This window comes from Pyrus communis, chromosome 1, assembly GCF_041283825.1.
Source record: "Pyrus communis isolate YQ-2024b chromosome 1, ASM4128382v1, whole genome shotgun sequence".
Lineage (NCBI taxonomy): Eukaryota > Viridiplantae > Streptophyta > Magnoliopsida > Rosales > Rosaceae > Pyrus > Pyrus communis.
The window spans coordinates 4,136,695-4,163,491 of NC_142565.1; the positions used below are offsets into that span (position 1 = coordinate 4,136,695).

At 38.1% G+C, this 26,797-nt stretch overlaps 3 protein-coding genes and 2 long non-coding RNA genes across 15 annotated transcripts; 4 read left to right on the forward strand and 1 right to left on the reverse strand.

The window, feature by feature from the left end:
• The first annotated feature begins 328 nt into the window (after positions 1-328).
• LOC148698998 (receptor-like protein EIX2) lies at positions 329-3,723 on the forward strand. Its single transcript, XM_088693285.1, has one exon. The coding sequence runs from the start codon at positions 392-394 to the stop codon at positions 3,479-3,481; it is 3,090 nt and encodes a 1,029-aa protein (XP_088549411.1). The 5' UTR covers positions 329-391; the 3' UTR covers positions 3,482-3,723.
• A 1,362-nt stretch (positions 3,724-5,085) lies between these two features.
• LOC137719573 (uncharacterized) lies at positions 5,086-6,118 on the forward strand. The gene is made up of 2 exons (XR_015952545.1): positions 5,086-5,303; positions 5,577-6,118. It is a non-coding gene; the product is annotated as an uncharacterized LOC137719573 (long non-coding RNA).
• Positions 6,119-7,295: 1,177 nt separating this feature from the next.
• On the reverse strand, positions 7,296-9,049 carry LOC148698999 (uncharacterized). The gene is made up of 2 exons (XR_015952555.1): positions 8,473-9,049; positions 7,296-7,672 (listed from the first exon to the last, which is right to left on the reverse strand). It is a non-coding gene; the product is annotated as an uncharacterized LOC148698999 (long non-coding RNA).
• A 535-nt stretch (positions 9,050-9,584) lies between these two features.
• LOC137719571 (uncharacterized) lies at positions 9,585-20,631 on the forward strand. 10 transcript variants are annotated; one of them, XR_015962065.1, is made up of 7 exons: positions 9,585-9,759; positions 10,269-11,000; positions 11,657-11,691; positions 12,064-12,177; positions 18,318-18,595; positions 18,952-19,127; positions 19,258-20,631. XR_015962065.1 is itself a non-coding variant. In XM_088693289.1 (7 exons), exons 5-7 carry the CDS (start codon positions 18,360-18,362, stop codon positions 19,259-19,261), a joined length of 357 nt encoding a protein of 118 aa, XP_088549415.1. In that variant the 5' UTR covers positions 9,587-9,759; positions 10,269-11,024; positions 11,657-11,691; positions 12,064-12,177; positions 18,318-18,359; the 3' UTR covers positions 19,262-20,631. The 10 variants fall into 10 exon arrangements, 1 of the variants encoding a protein (XP_088549415.1); XM_088693289.1 differs by having other exon boundaries at positions 9,587-9,759; positions 10,269-11,024; positions 18,318-18,536; XR_015962052.1 differs by lacking the exon at positions 11,657-11,691 and having other exon boundaries at positions 9,588-9,759; positions 10,269-11,024; positions 18,318-18,536; positions 19,258-19,358; positions 19,493-20,631.
• Positions 20,632-22,447: 1,816 nt separating this feature from the next.
• LOC137719574 (receptor-like protein EIX2) lies at positions 22,448-25,801 on the forward strand. 2 transcript variants are annotated; one of them, XM_088693307.1, is made up of 2 exons: positions 22,448-22,847; positions 23,871-25,801. In XM_088693307.1, the coding sequence occupies exons 1-2, from the start codon at positions 22,535-22,537 to the stop codon at positions 25,472-25,474; spliced, it is 1,917 nt and encodes a 638-aa protein (XP_088549433.1). In that variant the 5' UTR covers positions 22,448-22,534; the 3' UTR covers positions 25,475-25,801. The 2 variants fall into 2 exon arrangements, with proteins under 2 accessions (XP_088549433.1, XP_088549430.1); XM_088693304.1 differs by having other exon boundaries at positions 22,448-25,801.
• The last annotated feature ends 996 nt before the right edge of the window (positions 25,802-26,797 follow it).

The following is a 26,797-nucleotide window of genomic DNA, read 5'->3' on the forward strand; positions in this document are numbered from 1 at the left end:
CATAAAGGGCCGGCCACTCTTTTTCCATAGAGGACCGGCCATGCCCTACTTTTCTCTAAAAACCTAGGTCTTCACTCTTGCTAAAATTATCCAAAACTCTCAAACACTTTTCTCTATAAATTCTAATTTTGGCATCGAATGTTCTTCGGCCAAACCTCCCCCCCCCCCCAATTCATCGTAGGTGCGTGAGGCTCTTGGCCTTGACCTAAGGGGTTATTTATTTTGTAGGTGCAATTTTTTCCAAGATCAAGGAGGAAGAAATTTGCATCCACATAGTGCTATGTCGTAGATGATGGTTTAGAAAAGGTGAGGCTCCCTAGTATATATAGCTAGCACTACTCTGGATGGTTCATTGCTCATACACATCACCTACTTCATACACTAAAACTTTATGGAGAGAAGCATGAGAGTTGTTTTACTACTAATCAGGGTTCTAGCTATTGCGACCATTACTTTCAGTATTGGTTTATGCAATGGAACTCCCGGTTGGCCTCCGCTTTGCAAAGAAAGCGAAAGACAAGCACTTCTGATGTTCAAGCAAGATCTCGAGGATCCTACCAATCGGCTTTCATCGTGGGTTGCAGAAGAAGGTTCAGACTGTTGCAGTTGGACAGGAGTCGTATGTGATCACATAACCGGTCACATCCACGAGCTGCACCTTGATAGTTCCTACTCTGATTGGGATTTCAGCTCTATTTTCGGTGGTAAGATAAATCCTTCTTTGCTCAGTTTAAAGCATCTCAACTTCTTGGACATGAGTGGAAATTATTTCCTGGGAACACAAATTCCTAGTTTCTTTGGTTCTATGACAAGTTTAACACACCTTAATCTTGGACACTCAATGTTTGGTGGAGTAATTCCTCATAAACTAGGAAATCTCTCTAGTCTACGCTATCTCAATCTCAGTAGTTCCTCTGGATCCAATCTGAAGGTAAAGAACCTTCAGTGGATTTCTGGTCTTTCTCTGCTGAAACACTTGGACTTGAGATTTGTAAATCTTAGCAAAGCATCAGACTGGTTGCAAGTTACAAACATGCTCCCTTCTTTGGTAGAGTTAGATGTGTCCCGTTGTGAACTTGATCAAATTCCCCCTCTACCCACCCCAAATTTTACTTCCCTAGTTGTCCTTGATCTTTCTTTCAACAGTTTTAATTCTTTGATGCCGAGGTGGGTTTTCAGTCTTAAAAATCTAGTTTCTCTTCGTCTCATTGGTTGTGGTTTCCAAGGTCCAATTCCTAGCATTTCACAGAATATCACATCTTTGAGGGGAATTGATTTGTCATTCAATTCTATTAGTCTTGATCCAATTCCCAAATGGTTGTTTAACAAAAAATTCCGTGAATTGAGTCTAGAATACAATCAACTTACAGGACAACTTCCAAGTAGTATTCAGAATATGACTGGTCTTACAGCTCTTAATCTCGGGGAGAACGAATTCAATTCTACCATACCTGAATGGCTGTGTAGCTTGAACAATCTCAAGTCCTTGATTCTTTCTAGCAATGCCTTACGTGGTGAAATATCGAGTTCCATTGGAAACCTTAAAAGTTTAAGGCACTTTGATCTTTCAGGTAATTCAATATCAGGTCCCATTCCAATGTCCCTAGGAAACCTTAAAAGTTTAAGGCACTTTGATCTTTCAGGTAATTCAATGTCAGGTCCCATTCCAATGTCCCTAGGAAACCTTAAAAGTTTAAGGCACTTTGATCTTTCAGGTAATTCAATGTCAGGTCCCATTCCAATGTCCTTGGGAAACCTGTCAAGCTTAGTAGAACTAGACATATTTGGAAATCAGTTTAATGGAACTTTCATAGAAGTTATTGGTCAACTCAAAATGCTAACATATTTGGATATATCTTATAATTCGTTCGAAGGTGTGGTGTCGGAAGTTTCTTTTAGTAACCTTACAAAATTGAAGCATTTCATTGCAAAAGGAAACTCGTTTACTCTGAAAACTAGTCGAGATTGGGTTCCTCCTTTTCTACTTGAAAGTTTGAAGTTGGATTCGTGGCATCTGAGACCTGAATGGCCAATGTGGCTTCAGACACAAACGCAGTTAACAGATCTAAGCTTATCTGGTACAGGAATTTCAAGTACTATTCCAACTTGGTTTTGGAACTTAACTTCCCAATTAGGCTATCTGAATCTCTCTCACAATCGGTTGTATGGGCAGATTCAAAATATATCTGTTGCTCCATATTCAGTGGTTGATCTTAGTTCTAACAATTTCACTGGTGCATTGCCTATTGTTCCCACCTCATTATATATGCTAGATCTTTCCACTTCATCATTTTCTGGATCTGTTTTCCACTTCTTATGTGATAGGCCAGATGAACCAAAGCAACTTTATATTCTTTATCTCGGGAACAATCATCTCACTGGAAAAGTACCCGACTGTTGGATGAGTTGGCAAAACTTGGTATTCCTAAATTTAGAAAACAACTACCTAACTGGGAATGTCCCAGTGTCCATAGGATACTTGCAACAGCTGGATTCGCTGCACTTGCGCAATAATCACCTGTACGGAGAATTGCCACATTCCCTACAGAATACCTCGTTGTCAGTTCTGGACCTTAGTGGAAATGGGTTTGTCGGAAGCATACCAATATGGATGGGTAAAAGCCTTTCAACGTTGAGCATTCTTAACCTTCGTTCGAATGAGTTTGAAGGAGACATTCCTTCTGAAATTTGTTGTTTGAAATTTCTCCAGATATTGGACCTTGCACGTAATAAACTCTCTGGAACGATACCGAGATGCTTTCACAATTTGAGCGCCATGGCTGATTTGTCAGAATCCTTTTCGCCAACAGTGCTTGGGGCGCTTGAGGAGTATGATTATAAAATTCCAGAGAAGGCAATCTTGGTAACGAAAGGGATAGAAGTGGAATATACCAAGATTCTGAAATTTGTAAAGATCATGGATCTTTCATGCAACTTTATGTATGGAGAGATCCCTGAAGAACTTACCGGCCTCCTCGCATTGCAGTCACTCAATTTATCGAATAATCGCTTCACCAGAAGAATTCCTTCAAAAATTGGTAATATGGCACGGTTAGAATCTCTCGATTTTTCCATTAACCAACTTGATGGTGAAATTCCTCCAAGCATGACGAATTTGACATTTCTGAGTCACTTAAACTTGTCCTACAACAATTTGACGGGACGAATTCCGGAAAGCACTCAGCTACAGAGCCTTGATCAGTCTAGCTTTATCGGCAACGAACTATGTGGAGCTCCACTCATCAAGAATTGCAGCGCAAATGGGGTGATACTGCCACCAACAGTTGAGCAACTTGGAGGAGGAGGATACCGTTTACTCGAAGATGAGTGGTTCTACGTGAGCTTGGGAGTTGGATTCTTTACGGGGTTTTGGATTGTGCTTGGTTCTTTGTTGGTAAACATGCCATGGAGCATTCTTCTTTCACAGTTGCTGAATAAGATAGTGCTTAAAATTTATCATGTAATTGTTGAATATGTTTAGCTTTGTTTTGTACTTTTAGTAAGTCAGTTGGAATTTTATCTGCTGTGATGAATATACCAGTATGGTTGTGTTGTATGATTTTGTCAAATTTCATCCTCTTCTTTCATTGTATTTGTCTTTCAGGTTTGGCTTTAGAAGGGTTAGGTTTCATATCCCCCTTCCTTGTATCGTTTTTGTTTTCGTTTCTAGAGGGGTAAGGTTTATGTCCCCCCTTCTTACTCAATGTTGTTTTTTTTTCCTTTTCTTGGCATTACGAGGGGTAAGGTTTATGTCCCCCCCTGACTAGGTGTAACTTTTGTTTTTGTTATCAATAAAATACCCCTCGTACCGTCGAGGTTTTCTTAAAAAATAAAAAATACAAAAAATAATCCCATATAAAATTAAAAGATTTATTTTCTGAACAAGTAACTCTTCATTCAGCAAAAGTAAATTGAATGACATGGGAAATGTGTGAAAATAGTTAGGGATTAGTTACCTATTAATTAATTATCAGCAAACTCACATTATTCACATTATTTTGTGGTTGTATTTTTAAATATTTTTCATTTACAATTTTACCCTTGATCTTTCTTTTGTTCTCTCTCTTTTCTCTCCCCTTCTTTGCAGTACTTCTCTCTCTCTCTTCTTCGTACTAATTCACGTGACACCTCTCTCTTCTACGAGAAAACCCAATTGCTATGCAGCTTTGAAATGCTCGTGGAGCAAGCAAAATGGTTCCTATGTTATTTAGAGGCATTCTCTTTCACAAATTGAAACTGGATACATTATGAAGCAACTTTGTTCCTCGAATAAATAAAACCGACTCGACTCGCCTCGATATGTATCGGTCTGTAGTTGCTTGACATCCTAAGCATAAGGGTTAAGAACAGGGGTCTGTTTAAATCTCTGAAAAGAACAGAACAAGGGCATTTATTGCATGTACAAAAGACCGGCAAACAAAGTTTTACGACATGAAAGATGAAAAAAGAAATGTCAGAAGTATAGGGACGATCCCTGGTCTCTGCGTGAGGATGAATGCATCATGCATGCTACAACGACGGTGAAGGAAGAATAGAAAGTTTTGAAGAATCTGACTCCAGTACTTCAGTATAGCGAAACTTCATCTCATTTGGCTTGCTACCCCTAAACGCTGAAAGAGAGAAGAATGACCTTGTTGCAGCTGAAACACAGATAGTAGACAGTATTGGAATCTTAATCAAGCGAATTAGAAATGGCACGTAGAAATTCTGTATGCAGGTGTAGAAAAAATTAGTAGGAAAATAATTAAGTCATAGAAAACAATACTATGTGTACTCATGACGTGGAAAGACAACCTTTAGTTGCAGGTCCTGCAGCTGCATCGCGGTTCTCCTACGACTTATGTGAATTCTGGCCGTCAAATCTGCTAATATTTGATTGAGCTGCATGCACAAATCCAAAATGATTATTAGCATGAGGTAAAAATGAACGTCCAACCATCTAACTTTTCTACTACAATATGAATACAATCTGCTACAATGTGAAATACAATCTGCTTATAATATCTTTATAAGCAGATATATATGTTCTTTCTCTTGCGATTTATGTCTACAATATGAAATACAATCTGCTTTTGAAAAACTCACTCATTGTAATCTCTCTCTCTCTCCCCCCTGTTTTTCTATCCTGTTGCATTTGGGTTTTCCCCTGTTTCACTTTCTGTTGATCTAATTTGAGGTGAAGTTTGAATTTTGGTTGAATTGGAATGTGGGTTTAATGGGTTTCTTTTGGTTTGTCGATTCAATTTTGTTAGGATTGGCATGTGGTTTTTCAAGCTTTTGCAACCACTTTGGGTCTGGCAAAGGTAATAATTCTACTCTTCATTCCATTAGCTTCATTTTGTATGCCCAGAAAAATTTGAAATGAAAACGTGATGGAGTTTTAGGAAATACCCATGTTCTGCAATTTTCCCCATTTGTTTTTTGCAATTTCTTTGATCTTGTTAGCCATATAAGCATGTTTTCCTCTCTTCATTACATTCCGAATCTTTAAAATCCTTGCCTAGTCGTGTAAATCCTCATATATGTTTCTATGTTTGTTTGATTTTGGTTTCTTGGTTATAATCTGAATCAACAAGACGCAAAACGAGGAGGGAATCATCACCCAGCTCTACATCCCAAGAAAATGGTATTCAATTGAATCTAATTGTTGAATGTATACATGAGAGTTAACATCGGGTTTCTTTGCAAATACCGCTGCTGACTATATTCAAGAACCATTTTAACATAATAGGTTCTATTTGGATGATTAGAGTTTTGAACCTTTTCTTTTCCCCAATTCCACATGAACTGAATTTGAACAGTTTATTGTATCGTATAGAAAAAATGAAATGGGAATATGAGATGATATTGAAGGCAGCCTTGCAAAGCATCTGCCTGCTTGATCCAAATACCACAGCCTCGGTTATTGTCTTGGTGAGGTGTTCTATTTATATGAAAATCTTTGAGTCTTGAATATTTTAGGCATTGTATCAGCAACTTGAGATGATTGTAAAGCAGTACATGTAGCGTTGATGTCTTTTACTGTACATGCGTATTTGTTTCGTTGGAATTAAACTTGGAATGTACAGATTTATGCCAAGGAAAGGTCAGGGCCTTTGGAGCCTGATATTCTTTGTTAGAGTTTCTATTACAAAATTAGGGAGCTATCCTGTCCATTTATGCTTCTATTTAGTAAGATTGGGGTGATAAAGATTTCTAAGGTGTTTGCTGAGTTGTTTTGGAGCTGCATTCATTTCTTGGACAACCACATTAAGAAGCATTTTGTTGATTGATGCCTTATGGAAAATTTTCGATATTTAATCCTCCTTTTGTTTTAGTTTCGTGTTAGCACATGGCATATTTTGCTTTGCTTGATGGTTATTCGATGTGCCGTCAAATTTGAGTATCATTATGTGGAAATGATTCATAGTTGTTGGAGATTATAGCAGCATTTTGTTTTGATTTGTAAACAAACTATATACTTTATCTTTGTCTTGGGTTACAATATAACGTTTGACGATTGAATTTGAAAGACGGTTTAGCAATTTTTTCAGAAACTGACTATTATCACGAGATGGGTATTGTGTTGTTGAACTCTGGAAAACGACTATGCTTTACTACAGGATTTCAGAAATATGGCTACTTCTGATATACCGAACAAATTAAACAAAGATAGTTTTAAAGTTGATTTTGATCTGGAGATAAAGTTCACAAGTATTATTGTACGGCAACATGATGATGTTGCTGGTGATGTATCTGCGTTGGAGTTTCATTAGTTGTATCTGGTGTTCCTTACCATGAATAGTGAAGGATCATTGACAGTGTACTTCTTGGCAATAGCTGGATAGCCTTTCGTATACAATTGGATCATGATAACGTTTTGAGGCATTTCAAATTATTCCACATGTAAATTGTTTTGAATTCAAAGTTTAGTTTTTCAACTAGCAATTGAGCCCACGGGTTTTAAAATTGTGTTAAACATGTGAAATATATTAAAATCTATTTACGTCCATATCAAAATTTATTTACATATTTATGTTCAATAAGAAACAAAAGATAGTATTTGTATAATATATCACATAGCTATTCATATAGATGTAATACAATGGGGTTAAGGTGAGAGATTAGATGTCAAATGAATCCATTGTGATGCTTATCAAATACCCTACACTACAGATTCTTATTAGTAAAGAACCATATGAGAAAGTGATATTAATGTCCCCAAATCTTTGTGAAAAACCAAAAAAAGGTCACTTCCATGTACAGATTTTCCAAATACCCCACATGATATGAAAGTCCCAAAGCTTTGAAAAAACTATAATAAGATCTCTTCCAAGGACATGAATTATATCACTCACAATTGCTACAATTTTATTCAAATACAAACATGTATAATGCTTCCAAATTCAATTATCCAGAGACCAAATATTGGGAACTTTCGAATTATAAGCTCATTGGACATAATATCCCAACCATAGGCATAGGGAGATTCGAAATCATAAGGGAATGAAAAGAGAAGCAAAAGAAAAAGCAAAAGCAGAAGAGTCCACTCACCCTAGGTGAATATGCTCGTCTACGTTTCCAAAAATTAGTCCGTCACAGCTGCTAAATCCTTTTCAACTTTGTGCAAAAAAAATCTCTTTCTTATGTTTACTTGAAGTGCTGATTTCAAATCGGTGATCCCTTTTTCACCCTGGTAACATTTAACAATTGCAATCATTAAAAATTTTATTGATAAGGGAAAAGAGAAGGGTAAGTGAAAGCAAAGTAGACAGACGTAACAAACCAATGCAGAGAGAGAGAGAGAGAGAGAGAGAGAGAGAGAGAGAGAGAGAGAGAGAGAGAGAGAGAGAGAGAGAGAGAGAGAGAGAATGGTTTTATATGAAACTTGAATTCCTTTAACTCTTAGCCTTCTAATAGTTGCAAGCAAAATTGAGCTTCACATGCTTATGAACGTGCTATTGAGGTTTCATATAGAAAAGGTCGGTTGTTTCTTATTTTCTATACTATTATTGAATTTTGAAAGTCTGAATAGTTGGGTTTTTAGCTTCATTAGATTTTGAAAAAAAAAAAGTACAAAAATATAAAGTGCAGGGAAGATAAACCAGAAATCTTAATTAGCAAGGACTAAAATACGCATAAATGCATTTGGAGTCAGGAAACATCCATAGAAGAGAATTCGTGTGTGTTCTGTCACTCTCTTTTCATGTTTACCTCAACCATAGCCAAAATTTGATTTTTCACACCCAATTTGATCAATTAAATGGCTTTGCTTATTGGTATCCTCGAAAGATGTCATCGAAACCATCCCCATTATCAGAGAAATTTAAGAGGTAAAATCCACTGACTAATGATTAAAGCATGGCATGTATGAAAACAACTAAAATTATTGACAAAAGATACAATAAGGATGAAAGAACTCCTGTAATTGGAAAACAAAACCCAATACACAGTGAATGACGATAAACACGTTACATAGTAAAAGAAAACTACCTCAACAGACCATCCATCCATCCACCACAAATACATCTAAAGAGTAGCCATCGGTTGTCGAGAAGACATGTGCTTCACGGATGTTAAGTCCTAAATCCGAAAGCAAGGAAGAAAGCTACAGAAAATGACATTAGTTAGAAAGATGCAACCATAGTAGGGTTCTACGTACTTCTGTAGTTATCTTGGATACTACAACATAAACAATGCATATAATATTAGTTAGAAAGTCGCCGGAATTGTCGGAAAACTCGATTCCAATGTTGATGTGAAATTCAACATGGACGGGTAAAGAAGAGGAATTTCAACTGGAAAGATTTGGAGCACAGTGGCTGCTTGGTGAGGAGAAGTCGCTCCAAGAAGGTTTTCGAATGGAGTTGGGTGATAGGGAACTCTGAGTATCATTGGTTTCAGATTATCAGTGAAGGGGAGGAAATTGAGAGCGAGGGAGGGCTAGTTCAAAAGGGACAAAAGCAGAGATTTGTAAGAGAGAAGTGGAAACCGAAAGAAAAATCGAGAAGACATCGTCGAAGCAGCGGCTTCAACGCTGATAGACGCATGGCCAAGATGGACTAAACTGTCATTTTGCTGTACCAAGGAGGCAAGAGAAAGGGGAATAGAGAAGAAACTAAGGGCATTTCCGCCCGCTCACTATAAATAAACAGTGCCAACTCAAAACTAAGTTTCAATATATATAATTTCAAGCTGGCATATGATCTTTGAATAGTTTTAAGCATTTTTATTATCATTCTAATTTTCTGAAGGTAAATAAATAGAAAATTGCATGTAAATAGAACAATGTTTCATTATATGTTGGTACTATTGTTGATCCAAAGCCACAAGAACTTTGTTGGTCTAACCTTCTTTGCACGTAAATAAAACAACAGTCTGTGATCTTTTGTGTGTCTGCAAGCAATAGTATCATTTACATGCTTTTAAAACCCGTAACATTGCGCATGCAATTTTTGCTAATTACTTTACAGTAGAAAATCCAACTGCACTGTTCAGCCAAACAATGAATTGGGTTTGATTTCACTTTTTTACAAATCTGCCATTGGGTTATTTGCGGGATGGTTGTATTGGACTGAGTCGTAGTTCTATTTTAGGCCGAATGAAAAAAATAGTATTGGACCGAGGCATAGTTGTATTAATGGATCCTTAATTCTAATAAATTCCAAATTCTCAACCCTGATATGATTTTGGTTTTGGATACTTTCTCTCTCTCTCACTCTACAATTTTGAGCAGCAAAGCACAAATCTTTGTGTACTTTAGCCAGTTCCGTATTACAGGTACATCCACTTTCTATCTATCGATCTTTTTTTTTATTTTTAAACTTTGTAATATGTGATTAGAGTTGTCTCGGTTATAATTGTGTTAAAGTTTTAGTTATGATTGAAATTATTGATTGCCCAGTTTTTGCTATGTGGAATTGGAGGTGGGTTTTGTGTTAAAAGTCAGGAATTTGTGTGCAATAATAGGGATTGAGTTTCAAAGTTGTGTGCTTTGTGCATCAATTGGTGAATGAATTTGACTGGTTCTGTTTTTTGGGATTGAAATCTGAAACAAAATATTCATGCTTTTGTTGCGTAAAGTAGGTGAATGAATTTGATTGGTTTTGTGTGCCTACGCTGTTAAAGAAAAGCCGAAACAAAACGAAACGAAAAAGAAAATTAACAAGAGTGATCGAGCAATGATGAATAACCTTAACAGCGTCGGTGACCTTGAGCAGAGTGAACTCGAATCATAGGTACTGACCTTTCCTTTTTGTGTTGAATTTTTTTTTTTTTTAATTATTTAGGGTCAGATTTGAACAAGCTTGGGGGAATTGCTGCGGTTATAGGAGAGCTTGATCATGGTGATGCAGGTACAAGAAAAATGGATGCTTGGGGTACTTGACGGGGCCATTCAGAACAACCCAGTTGTTCAGAAGCAGGCAATCATTTTTTTCCTCTCTATACGCGATGGCCCCATCCAAACCCATTAACCACCAAAGCCACCCTGACCTGGTTGCCAACTCAAAACCCTCCGCCAGAGCCCAGCACTGCTTCTCCAGCAGCTGGGACGATCACCGCTACAGCCCGGCTGGGAGTGGCGGCCCACAGAGAAAACCAAGCAGAGACGGATGTTGAAATATACTTGAAACCTTTAGCCTGGGGAACCCAGTTGGTAAATAAAGACAAAAAAAGGAAAGGTCAGTTACTGAATAAAAGGTAATATTTCGTTTTCGCATTTATTTATGCTTTAAAAGGTTAGTATTTAGTGCAATATATGCAAACAAAATCCCCTTTATAATCATGTTCACTAAGAACCCAGTTGGGAAATTTGAGACCTTTTGTTTGGGGAGTTAGTTAAATTTGTTAGATTTTTCGTGGATTTTGGGATACTATACTATTTTTGTTCTAATTGCTGCATGAGCTTTGTAGTGGGGAATTTGGCATGAGAAGGAGTTTAAGTTCAAAGTGGAAGCGATTGGCCGTGTTCGCTGTAAGAATCAATTTAGTGAGGTTGATTGGTTATTGTGAGCTCATAGGTAATTTCGCTGAAGGAGTCATAGGTAATTTTGATCTTCATTTGCTATATCGTGTATGCTTTCGAGTTTTGATCTTTTGTTTAATGCATGGCCTTCTCTTGATGGCTAATTTGTTAAGAATCTTTGTAATTACTTCTTTTTGGATTAACTATAATATATTTGCCTTAAATGATTGCGCTAATGCAGTAGGGCTTATGTAGGATGCTTGCAGAAGGAATTTGTGTGAAAACATGCCCCTAAAAATTTGTCTTCATACTTTGTATTGACAATAAAAATAGTACAAAATTGGTGCTTCTTCCTCTGTAGCATGGAATGACTTCTCTCATGTTAAACTTCTACCGTGCTTTTATTATTAAATTTTGGTGAAACCATTATTTAGTTTAAACCTTATCACAATATAAAATATCAGAAATAGAGAGATTAGAAATAGAGAGGTGTTAATTTGATTTTATGTTTACTTTGGAGTTTTGGATAATGATCATGGATTTTGGTGGTATTGCATCTCTTATTTTTAATAGCACGTTTCTGCATAGTGTTCATTTCAAGTATGTCAATGTGATAGCTAAATAATTCAGTTTGTAGGACATGCTAAGAAAAATTATAGCTTTAACTATTCACTCATCTTTCATCTCTCTCCCTCTCTGTCACTCTTGCAGTAACTCCAGTTGTATTCTGTTTGCTTTGCTGTTAGGTAAATCTTCACTTTCTGTGTAACTTTATATATATAGTTTACATTTTTCTATTCCTAGCACAATCATTCAACACTACGTTTTCTTTCAAGTTGGTATGTGAGTGCATTTTCCATTGATCTTTCTGTTGAACTTTCAACCGAGTTCTTATTTTGATCACAACATTCTTTGAATTTTTTCCTCTTACCTATGTTGTTTTCCGCTTATTTCAACTTCTAATTTCCCCACAGTAAATATTCATGGTTTAAAAGGCATTGTTCCAAATTATTTAATAGTTTGATGTATTTGGTTTATGACAATTTAATTGTCAAGTCATTCTCACTTGAAAGTGAAATACACATTTGCAACAACATAATTTGCTTGGCTTATTGAAGGATTATCGCGATACGTCATCAGAAAAGCCAGGCAGGCAAGTGAGCTCTTTGCACTGAGCTGGGAATCAACAATGGTGAGCTTAAGAAGACACACACGCACTATAGACTGGACAGGTAAATTGCAGACTGAACAAGTTGTGTAAATCCTACTTCAAAATAGAAGCAACTGTATTTTCTCCCTCATTTCACTATCTGTTTCTATAAAATCTCATACCCATGAATGTTGTCATCAAGGCGGATGGCATGAAAATGTTAATGCATTTTCCTCTGCCGGTTTATCAATTTGAATTCCACTTTATTTGTGGTTTGTTAATTGAAATATGTACCGTGAAATTCATTATTTTGAGTATGTTCTTACTTGACATTTGTAAGCTTTTGATTAGTTATGAAAGGTTATATATTTATGCGAAAAACCCTGGCCGCGCCTCCATTTCGCAGCCATAGCTTCGGAAAAAAAAACTCCACAGCAAGTCTTGTTGTGCTAGGATAGCACCAAACCACGCGGAACCAACTCAAGCTAACCCACAGGAAATTTATCAAATGAAAATGCAAGAACAAAAATATACAAACACCAAGATTTTAACGAGGTTCCTCAACAGTCAGTGTAACTGGAGTACGTCCTCGGAGCAGTAGGAGCTCACCCAATAATCCACTATCAACCAAATGGGAGTTTACAAAGTGTTGGCAATCTCACAGCCCAAATAACCCAATACATCCAATAGCTCTCATACACCAAAGAAACAAATAGAGGAAGAAATATAAAGAATAATTTCTTCTCTATACATATAGCTCAAAGCTATTACAACAACAACTACTTTGGTGGATGATTACTAACCAAATAAAGCAGCAGCTTCTTCTTCCTTTTGGGCTCTCTGCAACTCTCCTTGCTCTCTGCAAAAGGAGCTCTTTTCTTCTCAGCCGAACAATGAGCTCTCACTCCCTTTTTCTCTACAAAGAAAGAACTCTTTCTTTTCTCTAGTTTTTATGCCAAAACCGAAGCTCACGGGTGGTGAAGGGAACCAAAACATTTTCAAAAAGCAAAGGTCTTTTCCCTCTTTTCCTCCCCAAAACAAGGAAAGATGTTTCCCCTTTTTATTTGTTAATTCTAAAGTATGGCCACTTGGCCACTTATTCAACAATCTCCACCTTGGCCAAGTTCCGAAAAACGCCATGATAAGCCAAACAACACAATTAACACACAACATCACTCCCAATCACTAGCAAGAGAACAACTCATGCCGAGCCAAATGCTCCAAAACTCCTACTGCTCAACGCCTTCTTTATATAGGCAAAATGTGAGCCAAGTTCAAGCAATGAACAAACTTGGCTACACCAACAACCTTAGTCAACATATCAGCAGGGTTGTCTTTAGTTGGAATCTTCTGGAGAATGATTTCTCCTTCACCAACAACTTCACGAACAAAGTGATAACGCACATCTATGTGCTTGGTCCTCGCATGATGAACCTGATACTTAGCCAAATAAATGGCACTCTGACTATCACAATGCACCTCCACCTGCTTCTGATCAACCCCCAAATCTCTAATCAGCCCATGTATCCAAATGGCCTCCTTTATAGCTTCAGCAACTGCCATATATTCAGCCTCTGTAGTAGACAAGGCAACAGACGACTGCAAAATGGACCTCCAACAAACTGGCCCTTTAGCCATAGTAAACACATAGCCTGTAGTAGACTTCCTTCCATCCAGATCACCTGCATAATCTGAATCAACATAACCAGCTGCAAAATGACCAATACCAGAGTCATCTCTCTCAAAGCATAAACCAACGTCTCGAGTACCATGGAGATATCTCAATATCCACTTAGCTGCATTCCAATGCTCTTTACCAGGATTATGCATATATCGACTCACCATGCCAACTGCATGAGCAATATCCGGTCTAGAGCATACCATTGCATACATCAAACTACCAACCAAATTTGCATATGGTATATTTTTCATTTGTAGCTTCTCTTGATCAGTTTTAGGACATTGTAGAGAACTCAATTTAAAATGAGGAGCCAAAGGGGTACTAACCGGTTTGGTTGAGTCATGAACTCCAAACTTCTGAATCAACTTCTCAAGGTAGTGTCTTTGATTCAAGCATACCAAACCTTTCTCTCTGTCTCTAGTGATCTCCATGCCAAGGATCTTCTTTGCTTCACCAAGATCCTTCATCTCGAACTCATTTTTCATTTGCTTCTTCAATTTCTCAATCTCTTCAACATTCTTTGAGGCAATCAACATATCATCAACATATATCAACAAATAAATGAAAGACCCATCTTGCAACTTCTTGAAGTACACACAATGATCATATTGACTTCTAGAATAATTTTGGTCTCTCATAAATTTATCAAACCTCAAATACCATTGTCTTGGAGATTGCTTCAAGCCATAAAGTGATTTCTTCAACTTGCAAAACAAATTCTCTTTCCCTTTCACTTTATACCCATCCGGTTGACACATATAGATCTCTTCATTCAAATCACCATGTAGGAAAGCCGTCTTCACATCGAGTTGCACAAGCTCAAGATCATATTGTGCAACAAGAGCTAACATAATACGAATTGAGGAGTGCTTCACAACTGGAGAAAATATTTCATTGTAGTCAATGCCCTCCTTTTGTGCATACCCTTTAGCAACTAATCTTGCTTTGAATCTCACATTGCTTTTCTCATCAGTATCTTCCTTCTTGGCATACACTCATTTGCAACCAATAGCTTTCTTACCCTTAGGCAATTTAGCTAACTCCCAAGTCTTGTTTTTCATGAGAGAATTCATCTTGTCGCCCATGGCATTGCACCACTTCTCCTTTTCCTCACTCTCAATGGCTTCCTCAAAATTGGATGGAATCTCATCAGTGATAATAGGAAGAGCAAAAGCAACATAGTCACTATACCGAGCTGGCTTGGTAATTTGTCTTTTTCTTCTGTTCTTAGCAATAGACTCTTGAGGTGAAACTTGCTCTTCAACTTGAATAGAATCTTCAAGTTCAACTTCTTCAACATCCTCATGGTCTTCCACTTCTTCACTTGTAGTGGCTTCGACATCAGCGGAAATAGGATTTGAAGTACTAGAGGCAACTTTCTCAAGCTCCACCTGTTGGACATCTTTCACATTCTTTTCAGAGTCTCTGAACATATTTTCTTCATCAAATGTCACATCTCTGCTGATTACAAGTTTCTTCATCTCCGGGCACCATAACCTGTAACCTTTGACACCACTACTAAAACCAAGAAAGATAGCTTTTTTGGCTCTAGGATCAAGTTTATTTTCAGTTACATGAAAATAAGCAGGTGAACCAAAAATACGAATATAATCATAATCAGTAGAAGGTTTTCCAGTCCATACCTCCATTGGCGTCTTACCCTGAACAGCAGCTGAGGGTAATCGGTTGATGATGTGACATGCATAAGTAACTGCCTCTGCCCAAAACGACTTGCTCAAACCCGACTGAGACAACATGCATCTAACCTTCTCAAGCAAGGTTCGATTCAATCTTTCTGCAACTCCATTTTGTTGTGGAGTTCCCCGGACACTAAAATGTCTTACAATCCCTTCTTCTTTGCAAACTTTAAAGAAAGGGTCGGATGTGTATTCACCACCATTATCCGATCTCAAAATCTTAATCTTTCTCCCAGTCTGGTTCTCAACCATTTTCTTCCAACCCAAGAAAATGCTCAACACCTCACTCTTGTGCTTCATAGTGTAGACCCAAGACCTTCTTGAATAATCATCAACAAAGGTCACGAACCAATGTCTACCACTCAAAGAGGGAGTCTTTGTAGGACCCCAAACATCTGAATGCACATAATCAAGAATGCCCTTCGTCTGATGTACAGCAGTACCAAACTTCACTCTAGTTTGCTTCCCCAAGACACAATGCTCACAGAAATCAAGCTTACAAGTCGTGGCACCTTTTAGAAGACCTTGTTTCACAAGCCCTTGTAGAGCTTTCTCACCGGCATGGCCTAATCTCATATGCCACAGTCTAGTAGTATCAGAATCGGATGTGCCCATATTTTCTGAGACTACAGATGCTTCACCTGTCACAGTGCTTCCTTGCAATAAATACAAATGGCCACATCGAGGAGCTTTCATCACAACAAGTGCACCATAAGTCACCTTCAATGTCTGCCCATCTGAATGAAACCTGAAGCCCTTGGCTTCCAAAGTTCCCAAAGAAATAAGATTTTTCTTCAAATTCGGTACATACCGAACACCTGTCAACTCTTTAACCATGCCATCATGCAACTTCAAACGAACTGTACCAATCCCTTTTGTTGTGCAAGGATTGTCATCTCCCATGAACACAACACCGCCATCAAACTCTTTCAAGCTTGAAAACCAATCCTTGTGAGGAGTCATATGATGAGTACAACCCATATCCAACACCCACTTAGTAGCACAATCAAATGATGAGGAAGTGGTTAAAGCAAAATCAGAAAAATCTGTTTCAACCTCAGCAACATTAGCTTCAGAACTTTCTTTGCCTTTGGTCTTCAATCTAGGACAATCTTTCTTCCAATGGCCCTTATTACGACAAAAGGCACATTCATCCTTTTCCAAAGGTTTTCTACCTTTAGAGTTTCCTCTAGGTCGAGACTGTGATTTTTTCCTGCTAGAAGAGGATCTCCTCTCCGATGATCTACCTCTAACAAATAAAGCTTCAGAGGTACTATCATGATTTTTATCTCTATGCCTCATTTCATAATTCATCAAGGCATTTGACACATCTTCAAATTTCACAGTTTCTTTACCATGCATAATAGTGGTAACAAAATGCTCATAAGAGTCCGGCAAGGAATTCAACAATATTAAGGCCTTATCTTCATCCTTAATATCCTCATCTAAATTTAACAAGTCGGCAATCAACTTATTAAAAGCATCAAGGTGTCTAATCATTTTTGTACCTTCTTTGTATTGGAAGCGGTAGAGCTTTTTCTTCAAGTGTAGCCGGTTCTCTGCACTCTTCGTCATATACTTATCTTCCAATTTTTGCCACAACACACTTGCCAAAGTCTCCCGCATCACAAAATACTTCTGAGTTTTTGCAAGGCACAACCGAATTGAAGAGCAAGCCCACAAATTTAATTTCTCCCATTCCAGTTTCGACATAGCTTCAGGCTTCTCTCCCAAGGCGGCAAGAAGATCTTGTTGAGCCAACACATCTTTAACCTCACATTGCCACATCCCGAAGTTGTTTGTGCCATCAAACTTTTCCACTTCGAACTTTGCATTTTGCACCGTAGTTCTTGCAAACCCGGAGCTGCTTCCAAAAGGATTCTCATCTTGCACGTCTGACATTTTTGGCAATTAGACAGTACCCAAGAGCAACCAGTGCTCTGATACCAATTGTTGTGCTAGGATAGCACCAAACCACGCGGAACCAACTCAAGCTAACCCACAGGAAATTTATCAAATGAAAATGCAAGAACAAAAATATACAGACACCAAGATTTTAACGAGGTTCCTCAACAGTCAGTGTAACTGGAGTACGTCCTCGGAGCAGTAGGAGCTCACCCAATAATCCACTATCAACCAAATGGGAGTTTACAAAGTGTTGGCAATCTCACAGCCCAAATAACCCAATACACCCAATAGCTCTCATACACCAAAGAAACAAATAGAGGAAGAAATATAAAGAATAATTTCTTCTCTATACATATAGCTCAAAGCTATTACAACAACAACTACTTTAGTGGATGATTACTAACCAAATAAAGCAGCAGCTTCTTCTTCCTTTTGGGCTCTCTGCAACTCTCCTTGCTCTCTGCAAAAGGAGCTCTTTTCTTCTCAGCCGAACAATGAGCTCTCACTCCCTTTTTCTCTACAAAGAAAGAACTCTTTCTTTTCTCTAGTTTTTATGCCAAAACCGAAGCTCACGGGTGGTGAAGGGAACCAAAACATTTTCAAAAAGCAAAGGTATTTTCCCTCTTTTCCTCCCCAAAACAAGGAAAGATGTTTCCCCTTTTTATTTGTTAATTCTAAAGTATGGCCACTTGGCCACTTATTCAACAAGTCCGACAGCCTGCACACCTCATCAAACCCTAGAAATCGTTTCCTTTTTTGGGTATCCGGAGGGCTTCTCCTTATTTCTCCCTGCTCTTTGCTTTCCCCAACTCTAGGAAAATCGTGATTGCTTGATTTTTTTTTTATCTAGACAGTATACTCTCTCTCTCTCTCGATCTAATTTTAAGTGATTGAAAATTGGCTTAGTCATTTTCCATTGTTCGAATTTAAATGCAGCTGAATCTATCTCCCTTCGGCAGCATTTTGGTCAATCCGTTTATGTTCGATGGCCATTTGAGCGAGGGCACTGAAAGCTCTGGGGTTTCGTTCTCGGTCCCCTTTTTGCTGTTCCAAGGTGGTGCGATGGATTTGTCAAAGGTCGGCGAGAAGATTCTGAGCTCCATTAGGTGTGCCAGGTCGCTCGGCCTTCTTCCTTGTGCTTCTGCTCGCCCCAAGGTGATTGAAATTTCAGTTTTTGCACGTAATGCAGCTTTTAAGCCCTCCAATTCGATGCGGTTAGTGTTTAGTTGTGTGAAAGTCGATTGTTTCGGAGTAAAAGCGAATTGAAATTGTGTGATTAGATATATAATTTGAAATGTTTGTTCCAAGCGTGTGTATTTTGCTTTATATACTGAATAACAGTTTGGTTTGGTAGATTATCTGCGGTTTCGTGTTAATTAAGAAGGTTAAGTTTAATAAGTATCATTTTAAGAACAATGCTTATTATTCTGGCAGTCGTAGTTAATTCACTGTTAAGTAGGGAATGAAAATGTTTTGCTTACTGCGAAATTTAGCTGATTGGTACAGGGTTAAAATAAACGTTTATTTTCTGTCCTAAATGTATTCATGCGTTGTTTACCTTCTCGAGCAGGTTCCCGCGCAAGATGCGGCTGCTGCAGCTGTTGCTTATGCTATTGCTGGACTGCCTCCACATCAAAGGTTTAGTCTCTCATCGAGCTCTGAAGAATTGAGCTCAATATATGGAAGCAGACATCATGGTCAACAAGTGGAGGAGATAGAGGAAGAATTCTATGAAGAGTTGCTACTGTATAATTATGTTTTTTTTGTACATTTTCATTTGAGTTTTCGCAAAACATAACACATGAGGAAGTATGTTGGTATTTGATTTTGATTTTAGTTGTAGAAATTAACAAACATATAATACATACCTTTTCAGGTGATGACATCGACAGTGTTGACATCATGGACATGGGGTTGTAGTTTGTCAACTATTTCCAGGCCAATAGTTTATAACTATCGCCCATCTGTTCTGTTGAGGTATTTTTCATTTTTTTAATGTTTATATTTATGTGTTATTCATCTTTTGTGAGCATTCGTTCATGGATATTATACGAAATTTTGAGAATTTTATTTAATTGAGTTTATGGCCGTTCAGTAATTTTTATTTCCAGAATCTTCGAATCCTATTGATGCAACGAGTCGAAGGGGAGCCGCGAGTTCACTGAAACTTTCAAATTTTGTCGACTCACTCATTCTAATATCTCTCTCTCCCCACCCCCGCTGTTTTTCTATCCTGTTGCATTTGGGGTTTCCCCTGTTTCTCTTTCTGTTGATCTAATTTGAGGTGAATTTTGAATTTTGGTTGAATTGGAATGTGGTTTAATGGGTTTCCTTTCGTTTGGCGATTCGATTTTGTTAGGAGTGGCATGTGGGTTTTCAAGCTTTTGCAACCACTTTGGGTCTGGCAAAGGAAATAATTCTACTCTTCATTCCATAAGCTCCATTTTGTATGCCCAGAGAAATTTAAATTGAAAACATGATGGAGTTTTAGGAAATACCCATGTTGTGTAATTTTCCCTATTTGCTGTTTTTTGCAATTTCTTTGATCTTGTTAGCCATATAAGCATGTTTTCCTGTCTTCATTACATTCCGAATCTTTAAAATCCTTGCCTATTCGTGTAAATTCTCATATATGTATCCATGTTTGTTTGATTTTGGTTTCTACGTTATAATCTTAATCAATAAGATGCAAAACGACGAGGGAATCATCACCCAGCTCTACATCCCAAGAAAATGGTATTCAATCGAATCTAATCATTGAACATATACATGAGAGTTAACATCGCCTTTCTTTGCAAATACCGCTGCTAACCATATTCAAGAACCATTTTAACATATAAGAAAAAGAGGAAAAATATGTGTCTGTCAGGTTCGGTTCTTCTTAGTTTTGGGTTGGGCGGGTTCGACCAGAAACCCCTCGACCTCTTTAAGGAAAGGGCCTGACACACGGGGGCACTGGTGGATCCTGCCGACAGTAGTACGGGAATATGAGATGATATTGAAGGCATCCTTGCAAAGCATCTGCCTGCTTGATTCAAATATCACAACCTCGGTTATTGTTTTGGTGAGGTGTTCTATTTATATATGAAAATCTTTAAGGCATTGTGTCAACAACTTGAGATGATTGTAAAGCAGTACATGTAGCATTGATGCCTTTTCCTTTACATGTGTATTTGTCTCGTTGGAATTAAACTTGCAATGTACATATTTATGCCAAGAAAAAGTCAGGGCCTTTGGAGCCTGATATTCATTGTTAGAGTTTCTATTACAAAAATTAGGGAGCTATCTCATAAAGATTTTACCACCTATAAAACAAGGGTTAAACCATAGAAAATTCTTGCAAGAGAACAAGTTTTTGTAGTATAGAATGGCTCAAGCAATGTCAATCTCCTCAGGGACTGGTATAAACAGTTTACGAGTTTTTGGATTATTTGACTTAATTGACTCTAAGAATTGCACTAATTTGACAAAACTAAATCTTACTCTGCTTGACTTAAACAAATATCTAAAATGGTAATTGGCTTATAGAAATAATGATCCAACTAAACAAAACAAATAAATTTAGAAACTCAAGATAATAGAGATAAATGAAGAAAATTAGATTGACAAGGCACTAAAGTTCAACCTTTATCAACAACACTCCTGCGTAGCTCTTTCAATTGCTTAAGTAATTGAAAACACACATGCTTTGAAGGTTGGGTTTTCCTTGTGTAGTTTTACTTGTGACATTCAAGCTAAAACGCATACCACTACATGCAATTCATCCATGACATTTGAATTAAATATAAACATGAGTGATTCATTAATCTTGTTGAAATTCCTTGTGATAAACCATGTAATCCCTAAGAGTATGATATTTACCTTAGGAAAAATTACAATCCTCAATCACAAGAAGCATAATCAATTTTAACGTGATATTTGTTCAAAATTGCATCTGATGACTTTTCTAATCATCCTAATGGTAATCAAGCATCAAGGCACATAAATAGTTTAATTCGGTGATTGAAAATATCAAAGCAAGCATGTAACAACACTTAAGCAATTAAAAGAGAAATCTACGTAATCATGTTGAGACTCACGGTCTCACTCTAGCAAAAAGAAATTAGTTATACATACTTGTCTTAAAACATAAGAAATTATCCATGAAGAATCAAAGAAAGAGACAACCCTTTTTTACAAGAATTATTCCTGCTGAGCTCTCCGATCTTCTCCTCAAAGAGAGGAGCATGCTTCTTTCTGCTGTACTGCTTCCATCCTCCTCTGCCATATGTTGCTCTCCGCTTCTCTTCACTTGCTTTCTGTCTCACCGTGTATTGCCTTCAACAAAAGGCAATCATTTTTTCTCCAACCACTTGCCGCAAGTGGAAGACATCCCAATTCCATTTTTCAAAGTGGGCACCCCCTTCGTTTTCTTTTCTTTTCTTTCTTTTCTTCTTGTTTCCGTCTCTTGCCTTCAACAAGTGGCAACCCATTTCCAAGCCACTAAGGCCACCAGTGGAAGACAAGCCTCATCCCACTTCCTAGTGCTCCACTTTCTTTTTTTCTTTTTATAAGTTGTTTATTAATAAGGTGGAAGTCAATCAACACAATTCTCTGCAACTAGGTACGTGCGAAGTGTGGAACCACCAAACTCGATCATGTTGCTCCTACTAGAAACACAAAGAGGACAATATCGTGCAACGGTGGAGTTGAACCCGGGATGTGGTGGAGCCCGGGTCGGGATGTGACATGCTAAAAATCAGTCGTAGCTTCTGTGGCTGACCAATCACAAATGGACACATGTCCAAGTAATTGATTTTTTAATCACAAATTGAAAACATGTCCATCTGTGATTTGCCAGCAGTAGGAGCTGCTGCTGATTTTTGCAACAGCCAAGTTTTGTCCATTAATTTTTCATCTTTATCTATACAACGTATTCGAAGGACCGACCAGTCAAAGAAAGTAATTATTCCATCTTATCATCAATGAAACTTTTGTCAAAGATTCCAAGACTATCCGACTGCTACTCTCATTGATGTGTTAGAAGATGCGGTCTCAATCTCATGCCGTAGAGGGTGGTTTAGAAAAAGTGAGGCTCCCTAGTATATATAGCTAGCACTACTCTCGATGGTTCATTGCTCATACACATCACCTACTTCATACGCTAAAACTTTATGGAGAGAAGCATGAGAGTTGTTTTACTACTAATCAGGGTTCTAGCTATTGCAACCATTACTTTCAGTATTGGTTTATGCAATGGAATTCCCGGTTGGCCTCCGCTTTGCAAAAAAAGCGAAAGACAAGCACTTCTGATGTTCAAGCAAGATCTCGAGGACCCTGCTAATCGGCTTTCGTCGTGGGTTGCAGAAGAAGGTTCAGACTGTTGCAGTTGGACAGGAGTTGTCTGTGATCACATAACCGGCCACATCCACGAGCTGCACCTTAATAGTTCCTACTCTGATTGGCATTCCAACTCTTTCTTCAGTGGTAAGATAAATTCTTCTCTGCTCAGTTTAAAGCATCTCAACTACTTGGACCTAAGCAACAATGAATTCATAACACAAATTCCTAGTTTCTTTGGTTCTATGACAAGTTTAACACACCTTAATCTTGGAAACTCAGCGTTTGGTGGAGTAATTCCTCATAAACTGGGAAATCTCTCCAGTCTACGCTATCTCAATATCAGTAATATCTATGGTCCCAGTCTGAAGGTAGAGAACCTTCAGTGGATTTCTGGTCTTTCTCTGTTAAAACACTTGGACTTGAGTTCTGTGGATCTTAGCAAAGCATCTGACTGGTTGCAAGTTACAAACATGCTCCCTTCTTTGGTAGAGTTAGATATGTCTGGTTGTGGAGTTGATCAAATCCCCCCTTTACCCACCACAAATTTTACTTCCCTAGTCGTCCTTGATCTTTCTTTCAACAGTTTTAATTCTTTGATGCTGAGGTGGGTTTTCAGTCTTAAAAATCTAGTTTCTCTTCATCTTAGTGGTTGTGGTTTCCAAGGTCCAATTCCTAGCATTTCACAGAATATCACATCTTTGAGGGAAATGGATTTGTCAAACAATTCTATTAGTCTTGATCCGATTCCCAAATGGTTGTTTAACCAAAAATTCCTGAAATTGAATCTAGAAGCCAATCAACTTACAGGACAACTTCCAAGCAGTATTCAGAATATGACTGGTCTTACAGCTCTTAATCTCAAGGGGAACGAATTCAATTCCACCATACCTGAATGGTTGTATAGCTTGAACAATCTTGAGTCCTTACTTCTTTCTCACAATGCCTTACGTGGTGAAATATCGAGTTCCATTGGAAACCTTAAAAGTTTAAGGCACTTGGATCTTTCAGGTAATTCAATATCAGGTCCGATTCCAATGTCCCTAGGAAACCTGTCAAGTTTAGTAGAACTAGACATATCTGGAAATCAGTTTAATGGAAGTTTCATAGAAGTTATTGGTAAACTCAAAATGCTAACAGATTTGGATATATCTTATAATTCGTTCGAAGGTGTGGTGTCGGAAGTTTCTTTTAGTAACCTTGCAAAATTGAAGCATTTCATTGCAAAAGGAAACTCATTTACTCTGAAAACCAGTCGAGATTGGCTTCCTCCTTTTCAACTTGAAAGTTTACGATTGGATTCATGGCATCTGGGACCTGAATGGCCAATGTGGCTTCAGACACAAATGCAGTTAACATATCTAAGCTTATCTGGTACAGGAATTTCAAGTACTATTCCAACTTGGTTTTGGAACTTAACTTTTCAAGTACAGTATCTGAATCTCTCTCACAATCAATTGTTCGGGGAGATTCAAAATATAATTGCTTTTCTTGATTCAGTAGTTGATCTTGGTTCTAACCAATTCACTGGTGCATTGCCTATTGTTCCCACCACATTATTTTGGCTAGATCTTTCCAATTCATCATTTTCTGGATCTGTTTTACACTTTTTCTGTGGTAGGAGGGATGAACCATACCTACTTTCTATTCTTCATCTCGGGAACAATCTTCTCACTGGAAAAGTACCCGACTGTTGGATGAATTGGCCATCATTGGGATTCCTAAATTTAGAAAACAACCACCTAACTGGGAATGTCCCAATGTCTATGGGATACTTGCACAAGCTGCAATCACTGCACTTGCGCAATAATCACCTGTACGGAGAATTGCCACCTTCCCTACAAAACTGTACGAGGTTGTCAACTATTGATCTTAGTGAGAATGGGTTTTTCGGAAGCATACCAATATGGATAGGGAAAAGCCTTTCAGGGTTGCATGTTCTTAACCTTCGTTCAAATAAGTTTGAAGGAGACATTCCCAATGAAGTTTGTTATTTAAAAAGTCTCCAGATATTGGACCTTGCACATAACAAACTCTCAGGAATGATACCGAGATGCTTCCACAATTTGAGCGCCTTGGCTAATTTTTCAGAGTCATTTTATGCAAGTAGTTTTTGGGGTATAGATGAGGAAATGGTTTCAGAGAATGCAATCTTGGTAACGAAAGGGATAGAAATGGAATATACCAAGATTCTGGGATTCGTAAAAGGCATGGACCTTTCATGCAACTTTATGTATGGAGAAATCCCTGAAGAGCTTACTGGCCTCCTCGCATTGCAGTCACTCAATTTATCGAATAATCGCTTCACCGCAAGAATTCCTTCAAAGATTGGTAATATGGCACAGTTAGAATCTCTTGATTTTTCCATGAACCAACTTGATGGTGAAATTCCTCCAAGCATGACGAATTTGACATTTCTGAGTCACTTAAACTTGTCCTACAACAATTTGACGGGACGAATTCCAGAAAGCACTCAGCTGCAGAGCCTTGATCAGTCTAGCTTCGTCGGCAACAAACTATGCGGAGCTCCACTCAACAAGAATTGCAGCTCAAATGGGGTGATACCGCCACCGACAGTTGAGCAAGACGGAAGAGGAGGATACCGTTTACTTGAAGATGAGTGGTTCTACTTGAGCTTGGGAGTTGGATTCTTCACGGGGTTTTGGATTGTGCTTGGTTCTTTGTTGGTAAACATGCCATGGAGCATTCTTCTTTCACAGTTGCTAAATAGGATAGTGCTTAAAATGTATCATGTAATTGTTGAATATGTTTAGCTTTGTTTTGTACTTTGAGTAAGTTTGTTAGCATTTTCCTTGCTGTGAAGAATATGCCAGTATGGTTGTGTTGTATGATTTTGTCAAATTTCATCCTCTTGTTTCATTGTATTTTTCTTTCAGGTTTGGCTTTAGAGGGATTAGGTTTAATGTCCTCCCTTGTATCGGTTTTGTTTTCGTTTCTAGAAGGGTAAGGTTTATGTCCCCCCTTCTTACTCAATGTTGTTTTTCTCCTTTTCTTGGCATTATGAAGGGTAAGGTTTATGTCCCCCCTGACTAGGTGTAACTTGTTTTTCGTTATCAATAAAATATCCCTTGTACCGTCAAGGTTTTCTTAAAAAATAAAAAATTTATCCCATATAAAATTAAAAGATTTGTTTTCTGAAAAAGTAACTCTTCATTCAGCATAAGTACATAAGCATTACCCCTCATAGAACAAGAAAAACGAAATACAAAGAGGGGAGGACATACACCTTACCCCTTTTGAAAAAGAAAATACAGGAAAAAAAGGGGGAGACATAGACCATACCCTTCTTGAAAAAGAAAATACAAGAATAGATTGGGTGGACATATACCCAAACGCCTCTATAAACCTTAAAAGGTAAGAATCTGCTAGACAAGCTGCAAAATGAAAAAGAAAATCCAAAAAGATTAGGTAGAAAAGGGAAATCACACATCAAGAAAATGAGACAAACCTGTAGGCTGGCATGCCCAAGAAATATGAGTGCAGAAGAGGAAGATTGGGGGAGCAGAATGCCAAATAAGTGTAGATGAGAGAAGCCCTAAATTGGCTAATTTGTCAGCAACAGCATTCCCTTCTTGAAATGTATGAGGGCAACGGAAAACCATGTTTTGCAATCAGAGAATACAATTGTTCTAGCGTGTCTGGAGTGACCAAGGAGGAGAGAAGGATCCAGAAGCGAAACAGGATATCACACTAGAAGAGTCACTTTCAAGCCATAGATTTTGCCAACCCTGTGCGTGAGCCAATTCCACAGCATGGAGCTCCGCATAGAAAGAAGTATGATACCCTAAGCTTACGGAGAAACCACCAAGAAAATAGCCAGCAGAATCTCAGAAAACCCCGCCACAAGCCGCATGACCCGAGTTACCTTTAGCAAGGCCATCAGTATTCACTTTGACCCAAGAAAAATGAGGGGGATGCCAAAGAACAGGGACTATAAAAAGAGCTTTACAAGCCTTAGCCAAGATTCCAAGAGAGACTAAAAGTTGCCTATCCAAAATACCTCGCGCATGACCAAGGGTGAGAACTCCAACCTGCCTAATCCAAGCCAAGGTGGAACGGCAAAGGCGTGAGAAGGA